Source organism: Camellia sinensis, chromosome 4, assembly GCF_055761805.1.
Source record: "Camellia sinensis isolate YWXY chromosome 4, ASM5576180v1, whole genome shotgun sequence".
NCBI lineage: Eukaryota > Viridiplantae > Streptophyta > Magnoliopsida > Ericales > Theaceae > Camellia > Camellia sinensis.
The window spans coordinates 195525598-195535062 of NC_138964.1; the positions used below are offsets into that span (position 1 = coordinate 195525598).

The 9465-nt window shown below is 31.4% G+C and overlaps 1 protein-coding gene across 2 annotated transcripts; it reads right to left on the reverse strand.

Annotated features, from left to right (window-relative positions):
• Positions 1 to 475: 475 nt before the first annotated feature.
• LOC114299347 (floral homeotic protein APETALA 2) lies at positions 476 to 4895 on the reverse strand. Of its 2 annotated transcripts, XM_028244064.2 has the most exons (10): positions 3170 to 4895; positions 3036 to 3061; positions 2879 to 2909; positions 2712 to 2799; positions 2393 to 2538; positions 2108 to 2152; positions 1935 to 2026; positions 1629 to 1804; positions 1292 to 1501; positions 476 to 804 (listed from the first exon to the last, which is right to left on the reverse strand). In XM_028244064.2, the coding sequence occupies exons 1-10, from the start codon at positions 3670 to 3672 to the stop codon at positions 604 to 606; spliced, it is 1518 nt and encodes a 505-aa protein (XP_028099865.2). In that variant the 5' UTR covers positions 3673 to 4895; the 3' UTR covers positions 476 to 603. The 2 variants fall into 2 exon arrangements, with proteins under 2 accessions (XP_028099865.2, XP_028099866.2); XM_028244065.2 differs by lacking the exon at positions 1292 to 1501 and having other exon boundaries at positions 1567 to 1804; positions 3170 to 4607.
• Positions 4896 to 9465: the final 4570 nt, after the last annotated feature.

The window sequence follows — 9465 nt, forward strand, 5'->3', positions numbered from 1 at the left end:
GTGGTGTGCATAATAAAATTTCCCATAGATCAACAGTACAGTCAGAATAAAGCAAATCTAGTTCAAGATTTCACCTGTATGTTTTGTTTGACTGAGGATATCATCTCATCATTTCCCATGGAGATGAGACTTCAAATTTTTTTTGGGATCTAATTTATAATCCTAGTTCAGACCAAGAGATTAGCCCTAATTAAGATAAGACGTCATCTTACCAATGAGAAATTTAATTTCAAATCTCCTAACCCTATTATCTCCCATCAATTGTAAAAGTAATATAAACTTGTCATCCCATGAACTAGAACTTCAGCCATTCAACCTACTGTCTCTTGTCTCTAACACCAAGAAAAAAATTCTCCAAATCCCAGATAAGACGACTACTAATCATGGCCAGAAATCTGGAAAAACCTAAGCCAACTACTAATCATGGCCTATCCCTAACATAGTTATGTACTCTTGATTTATGTTTTTGGTATGATTTTGAGAGGGAAACAAAGCTCAACGCATTGAGATCTTTACATGATTACAATTAGGACACATCATCTATAATAATGCTTGTTGAATATATCAAAATAATACTATAAGAATCAGAAGAAAAAAAAGGGGTTAAGAGGGTCTCATGAGAGAGTGGAACCCAATCTTATGGAGCCAATTTTGGGGTCTTGAGAACTGCTGTGGGAATCCTGATGATGCTGCAGCAGTTGCAAACAATTGTGGAGGATTGAGCTGCCATTGCTGATCGCCTGAGGATAGAGAAAGGTCTCCTCCCGTCCGTCCGCCTCCGTTGCTGCTGCTTGGATACTGAATCTGCAAAACAACATTCCAATGGTCAATTTAAGGGTCTAATTATAAATCCGGTTACGAACTCTAGGATTTTAAATACTGGCCAATACAATACTGATGGGCCGATCGAGATTTTTGACCTTTCAATAATGATATCATTTGATATATATCAGCAGCCAAGCCTAATATCGGGCAATCAAGATTTTTTTACTTCCGATACCAATACTCACCAAAATATCAGCCGACATTGTCGGATATTGGCTAATAGGGAATTTCACTGTCGGCTATTTGGCTAATAGGGAATTTCATTCCCAATATTGATTAATCAGCTGCTGACATTGTCCGATATCGGTTGATTGGGATTTTTTTTTAACCTTTCGATAGAAATGTTCACCGATATATCAGCTAAAAATGTCCAATATCGGCTGGATATGTAAATGGATCACTTATTCTGACACCATCATTTAACACAATGTATATCAGAAAAAGGAGTGTAGTTTGAGATACAGACTTGGTAATTTGATGAGCTGAGTTGTGGTGGAAACATGTGGTGCTGCAATGGGGGTCCAGACCCTTTGGTGAATTGCCCATATTTGTGCATGTCATTAGCCTTCTGCAGTGAGCTCGGCAATTGAATGTGAGTTTGGTTCAGAAGCAGCATGGTTTCAGTCTCATTGTACCCACCACTACCATGTCGACATGGCTCTTGTTGCATATTTATCTTGGTTCCCATGAAAATAAAATAAAATACAGAATTAGCATAAAGGGTGCAACTAAAAAACTTACTAGGATTTTAGACTTTCGATATTGATATTCACTGATATATCGGCTGAGCAGTATCCAAGTACCTTTGGCATAAATCCCCGATTGTGCCAATCAACCTCGAACGCCATGGCAGCATGATGCTGATCCGCTGCAACGTTTTGGACATCACCTCCCAATTCCTGGCTGCCTTGTTTTGAGGCTGAAGTTCTGCTGCCCAAGCTCAAATCCAAATTGTGGTCTGGTGCATTGCCCGAACACTCTGTGCAACATATACACAATCAAAATCGATACAAACACAATGTATGTTGAAAACATTAAAAACCAAAAACATGGATTGATCTTCCATCAATACCATTCAGTAGTCATAAGAAAAAAATTCTACTAATTACCGGCAGAATTAAGCTCGTCATCATAGATGCTTGGATCAAAGTTGGTCACCGCCTCTTTGCCATTGCACTTGATCGCAGCTTTATCATAAGCCCTAAACAAAAATACCAGAAATTTCAAGCCCAACTAACTTTAGAAATTTAAAATTGAAAACAAAAGCACCAAAAATACACACCTTGCAGCTTCAATTTCAGTATCAAAAAGCCCCAAATAGACATACCTGTTTAATTTTGATACAACATACATAAGCATTATCAATCTAAAAAAAAATAAAAACCTAAAAAGACCAAAAGGCTAATTGAGTTTGGGAATGATTGATATTAAAATGGGGTTTAAACATAGTTTTAAATATATAGGCTGATAACAGTATATCAGCTGATATATGTCTGTTCACGATACGGATCGGCTGATATTTAAAACACGGGTTAGAAAGGATGTGATGAGAATGATATACTGTTACTTTTTGCCCAAAAACTGGCCCATTCTTGCCTCCCATCTTCCACATTTGTGCAAGGTAACACCTCTATATTTGGAGCTTCCTCTAGGGAACCCAGTACTTTGTCTCCTCAGTACATGCACAAATTCCTCCTTTGTTAAATTACTCATCTGTTTTGCACACAAACAACATTACAAGAATCTTCACTCTCTCAGAATCATATTTTTTCCACAAATTTTCATAGAAGAAGAAAAAAAATGTACAAAGAAAATAATAAATAAATAAAAATCAAGAAAAAAAACAGCTACGGTGAAAGAAAAACAAGAATCCTTTCTCTCTCTACCTGTTTTAAGTCATCTCCATAATCTTCAAGGCTGAAATTTATATCTGCCTCGACTCCGCGGAACTTGATGGCTGCCCTATCATATGCACTGAAAATTTTTCTACATATCAATGTCAAGTTTTCCAGAGAAAAGGGTCAAATTTTATCGGGAATATTAGTGAGCTTACCGTGCTGCGGCGTGTGCAGTGTCGAATCCACCTATAGAGACATTCAAGAACAAGCCCATCTCACCCATGTCAGAAAACAAAAACCAAAAAAAAAAAACTAGTTTTTCTTTTTCTTCATAATCAAAACAAAAGAAAAAAAATAAATAAGAAAACATACCCAGATAGACTTGTTTTCCACAGTCCCTGAATCAAAAACAATGAGAAAATTTGATTGAATTTTCAAAAATGGAAATTAAAAAAACAAAACAAAAGTGTGATTGTGTTCTGCAACAAGAAAAGTAATTAACTAACCATATATGAGACTCCCACCGCCCGGTCCGCCGGTAAAACGTGACGCCTCTGTACTGTGAGCTTCTCGACCTTGGCCCACGGCGGCTCTTCTTCAGAGGCTGCGAAAGCTCCACCGATTTTCCGATTCCGCCGCCGCTAGCGCCGCCGCCGATGAGTGGACAAAATTTAACTCCGACCCAGTGAGCCCTCGGAAAATTCGACCCTCCTCCGCCGCCGCCGGAGGTGGTCCCCATTTCGAAATCCTCCACCGGGAAGAACTGACGGGTCACCGGCAGGTCGCTCTCCGATACCGAGAACCCGAATATCTTGCTGCAGCTCCGCTTCCGACCGCCTCTGTCACCGCCGTCGTCATCGTCAGAGGCTTCTTCGATTACCACAGCGGAGGAACTTGAATTGGATACGGATCCGACCCGTTTTCCCTTTTCATCGTCTCCGGGAGAAGAACAGCCTTCGGATACATCGTCTCTGATTCTCTGATCAGGCGAGTCGTTCAGATCCCACATTTCTCTGTCGAGAAAATTTTATGGAAAGAAAAAATTCCTATTTCTTGGTCTAGTTTCTCTCTCTAAATAGATATAGTGGGGAATATAATAATTGATTAAATGGGAACACTTTTTTTGTTTAGTGTTTGAAACAACAACATATGCTAAAACCTAAGACCAAGAAAAGAGAGCTATATGTGTTTCTTGTTTATATGTTGTGAAAAGGAAGAAGTAGGAGGGAGGAGGAGAAGGTGGGGTGGGGTGGGGTGGACAAAGCCCAGTTTGAGGAAGCTATATGCCCCTCTCTCTCATCTTTTTCCTCTTTTTCTCTCTAAAACCTCTCTCTATCCCTCAACTTTTTCCCCTCTCAAAACCCTTCTTTTTGTTTTTTTATTTTTAAATCATTCTTAAATTCATTCATACACTTCGTTTCTCTCTCTAGAAGTGTAATATATCTCTTTGTCCCTTTGGGTTCTCTAGTAGTCTCTCTATCTCTCTCTACTTTACTGATATGAAAACACTTCTCTCTCTTGTTTTTATCTCTTTCTTTAATTTCTCATTGGTTGTTCCAAGGAAGTTCCAGTAATGAGAGAGGAAAAAAAAAATGGGAAACAGGGAAGAACCAAAGAAAGAACCATCTCTTTCTTACACAACTTTCCGACGTTAACCAAATCGAAAAAGCAGCCCCCTTCTCTCTCTTTCTCTTCTTTTCTCTCTCTCTATCTATATTACCCACTACTAATATAGAAACAGACAGGACAGAAGACTAATAAAAAGATGGCTAATTTACTCAGTTACCTTTATTAGTTGTACTTAATTAGTATCACTTCAATTCCATCCATTCATTCATTCATTCAACAGTAGAGAAGAGAGAGAGTGGTGATGATTTTCTTTCACGACCCACATCACAAGTCACCTCCCTTTGCTTTTTTGCCTAATTTTCTTTTTCCCTTTCCTTGTTTTTACTTTTCCTGGTTTTTACCATTTGGGAGGGGGGGTGGAGTAAATTGGGGGGAAAAAGGAGGGGTAGTTTGGGGAGAAGGGTGAGGGAATTATTGGGTGAGAGTGAGGTGGTGCAGGGAGGAAGGGGGGAGGTTAAGGGGGTGTTTGGGCGATCAGAAAAGGGAAAAAGGAAACAATGGGAGAGGAAAAGGAAAACTTTCCAGAAATGTCCAATCCAAGAGTACAGGAAGGGCCCACCTCATTTGCCGCTTTTGTTAAAACTAGCGACTAATGGCTTCTCTGAGCCCTCTTTGTGTGTGTACCTCGTATTTATTAACCCCACTTTGCCTATTTCAACCCCTTCTTCCCCGCTTACCTAATTCTCTCTTTCTTGGCGCGTAGTCTTCACAACTTCATCCTTTGGATAAAAATAAACGGATATTATACCGAGAGAGTGTGTTTGTTTGGACGGATTGGATAAAGAAGGATTGTAATTCATCGAATTATTAGTCTTGAGATATATTGTCTTCGGACTATTTAGTTAAATTAAATTTATATTTTAATCATAAGATTAGATGTCTTGATTTGACTATTTTTAATATTTAGTTAGACTGGATTAGGATAAATATTTAAAAGACAATTTTACCCTTATAATTTATAATTTTTATTTAATATATAATTTTAAATTTGTAATCTATAATTTATAATTTAACAATATTAAAAAAATTTAATTTATAAGGCCATAATTTTTAATTTATTATTTTCAATTAAATTAAATTTATAATTTACATTTTTTTATGTAATATATAATTTCAAATTAACAACACTAAAAAAATAATTTTATTTAATATATAAATTTAATTTTTTAACAACACTAAAAAAATTTAATTTATAAGGCCATAATTTTTAATTTATTATTTTTAATTAAATTAAATTCTTAATTTATAATTTATATTTTTTATTTAATATATAATTTTAAATTAACAACACGAAAAAAATTATAAGGCCATAATTTTTAATTTATTATTTTTAATTAAATTTGATTTATAATTTATAATTTATATTTTTTATTTAATATATAATTTCAAATTAATAACACTAAAAAAATAATTTATAAATGTTTAAAAGACTATTCTACCCTTTTTCAATAGTTTATTAAGTAATAACATGAGGGTAAAATAGACATTTTATACATTAGTCCCATGGGGATGGAAATAATCTCACCCCTGCCCCTAGTATACAATAATCCCTCATATGAGGAATTAATAGTCCGGAGAGACTATTAATTCGGAGTAAAAAAATTGAACCAAACAATGAACTATTAGTCTGGATGGACTAGTAGTCCAATCCTATGAAATAATCTCTCAAAACAAACACACTCAAAGTGTTATGATATATACGACTGGTTTGCTAAGTTAGTTAAAAGTTAATTTTTGATTTTTAATTTATTTTTTATTATATTATTTTTCATATTTTTATTTATAAAAAGATAAAAAAAATCAACTTTTTAAAACGCCTCATATCATATGTATTTTATTATAAATTAATATAATTTTATTATAAAATTTGTAATATAATTATAAATATATAATTTTGTTATAAATTGACACAATAAAAACTATAATAATTAAGTCATAAATTTTTTATTTTTTTTATATTAAATTATGATGAGATTACATATTTTACCATTGATGTTACAAAAATTTATAATAAAATTACACTAATTTGTGGCAGGGTGAATATGGTATGCATCCTTACGAGAGTGCACACCATAGGTTTTTCCTAAATTATATTTAGGAATGTGTTTGGATCAAGATTTGTGTAAGAATTTAAAAAAAAATAAATGAAATGTGTTTCATTCACATTTTATTATTTTATTATTTATGTTTTCAAATTTATATTCAAATCAGTGGTATTTTAGGGAGTTGGTAAAAAATTAATTTTTTGAATTTTTTGTGACTTTTTAACTTTTTTATGAGAAAAAAATAATGAGATAATATAACTCAAAACAATTAAAAAGTCAAAAAACTGACCTTTTACTATGTTGCCAAATTTAAACACAACATTGGGATTGGTTTAATAGTTTTTTGCCTTTTTAATAGTTTTTGACTTTGTAACTAAAATATGAAATGACAAAAATTAAAGGACTATTTTGAGAAAGTGGTAAAAATTAATTTTTTTTACTTTTAATCAAGATTTTTGAATTTTTCATAAAGTGACTTGAGAAGTTGGTAAAAAGTTATTTTTTTAGTTTTGTAGATAATATTTTTTTAAGTTGTCATGTCATGGTGTAGAACTATAGAATTATCAAAATGTCCTCACCCAATGTAATATATTGCCATGCATGATAAAGGCACCAATTCTAATGGCAGTATCGTAATTTCACGTCTTTGATTATAATCAGAATCTCAAATCAGTTTTTGCCCAAAAACGCTGGCGTCCGCCGTCTGCGTTCTCACCCCCGACGCAGCGTTTTAATCTGTTGCCAAAATACCACAAAGTATTTGGAAATAATTTTTTAATTTTTTATAAAATAAAAATACAAATAGTAAAGATAATGGAGAGCAATTTTTAACCCCTTTTTTATGATTTTTTTTTGAATTTTTATATATTTTTTTTTTATACTATTTTAGACGTTGACAAATGGAACCTTAGAGAGCGTTTGGCAATACCAAGAAAATGGAACCTTAGAGAGCGTTTGGCAACCTTAGAGAGCGTTTGCCAATACCAAGAAAAGACCCCCCCCCCCCCCCACCCCAAAAAAAAGAGGCTAATCTCTACCACTATCCTCTATATTTCTTCATTTATTTATTTATTTTTATTTTTTTTTGTGAGTTTCATTTCAGTTCATAACGATGATCTAAATAATTCATCTCGTAAATTTTGTAACAACAATTGCTTGTGTAAAAAATCAATTTTATAAAATATCGATAAATAGATGATTAAATTGTATTTTTTTAATATAAATTTGACGATTTAAGTTTAAATTTATAATTGCCATATATATACTTTTTAGAAAATTATTTGTGCACGTACCTACTGACAATGGGGAAGTCAGGATTTTGTTTCAAAAGAGGCACCTTTGAAATAAAATCTTAACAAAAATCATAATTTAACTTAATTTTTATTTGATGGTAGGACTAAATATGCCCGTTGGACACTCCTTGCTGACGTCATGGCTTACATAAGCACGCTCCTGATGTCATGGCTTACATAAGCACACTCTTGATGTCATCGCTTACATAAGCACACTCATTGATTTTGAATAGTCAGCAAAAGATAAAAAATAAGACTGATTTTTTCTTTTTGTTTTATCAAACATGGAGCCACCATTTTTGTAGACAATTTAATACAAAGTTCACAACTTTCAAACAAACAAATAATTTTCTCCATCTAGTTTATAATATATATATATACACACACATATATATATATATATATATATAACTCCATCTTTTTCTTCTTGTTTGATTATAATATAATATAATCAATGTAATGTAAAAAAATTTAATAGCGCACGTGATGTATTCTGCATATAATGTTATATAAGTTCTAATCGAAATTTTGCATACAGAAAAATCTCTATAATTAATATTTATGATGGATCTGAAAATATATATCCTCTTTAAAATATTGTATATGTTGTAAAGATTTTATACTAAATATTTTACCACTCCATATTAATTTTGTCAAAATAAGACAACCCATAAATATCAAATTTGTCAAAATAATACAACCAATCAATCATTTTTGTCAAAATAATATAATTAATCGATTTGTCAAAAGATGAATAATAATTAACCCTATTTTTCAAAAAGTGAATAGTAAAGTTTTTGAAAATATTTAAAATAATCATTTTTGTCAAAATAATATAATTAATCGATTTGTCAAAAGATGAATAGTAATTAACCCTATTTTTCAAAAAGTGAATAGTAAAGTTTTTGAAAATATTTAAAATAATATTTAACATATATATTTTAAAAAGATAATATTATTTTATTTAAATAATATTTAACAAATATATATATTTTAAAAAGATAATAATTTGTGTCAAATAATATGTATATTAACTAATATATTTTAGACATCATCAAAATTAAATAATATGATTAACACCATGAATTCTAAATTATAAAATAAAATTAGAATTAGAATTTTATACTACACAGAAAATTTAAAACCAAAACCACAGAATTAATTTCTGTAAAAATAAAAGAAACAAGAATTGTAACTTTTATTTCTAATTAATTTGAAAATAAAATAAAATTTTATTTAAACAAATTAATTCTACACATAAAAATATTTCTGTAACACTTCAAAAATTAAAATACTGAAACAAAATTTTAATTAATGAACACTCAGAAATTATTTCTAAAAATCAAAATTAATTTCTGACCAACTTCACAAATAAATATTTTGAATTGTTAATGGCTACCAGTATATTACTACTAGTTATCAAAGAAAATAAACAGTATATTACTACTATTTGTTTTTCCAACCAGAATATTATTTTGTAAAACCACATAAAATAATTTCTATAAGAAGAAGAAAGAGAAAAGGAAACAAATGAAAAATTCTGTATAAACAGAATAATTCGAACCTGTCTTAAGATCGTTGGAACAAACTTCTTTGTAAAATAAATAGCTTGAAACAAATCAAACAAATAAAAATAAATTACTTACAAAATTTATTTTACCGAACCGAATAAATATTTAAAAGATCAAGTCGAGTATGTGACACTCTGTCATTAAGACAGATTTGCCCCGCTACGTTACTTACGGATAATGACATCTATCTCCTAAGATACAATAATTTTCACAAATTGTAGTAGCACTCCAAACAATTTGTATAGCGAACCAAATCTACGTTCTA

Coding starts and splice junctions, on each gene's coding strand:
- LOC114299347 (XM_028244064.2), bottom strand. CDS start 3,672: ATGTGGGATCTGAACGACTCGCCTGATCAGAGAATCAGAGACGATGTA. Junction 2,539..2,711: donor ATGGAGATGACTTAAAACAG/GTAGAGAGAGAA, acceptor TGTGCAAAACAG/ATGAGTAATTTAACAAAGGA. Junction 1,805..1,934: donor TGACGAGCTTAATTCTGCCG/GTAATTAGTAGA, acceptor TATGTTGCACAG/AGTGTTCGGGCAATGCACCA.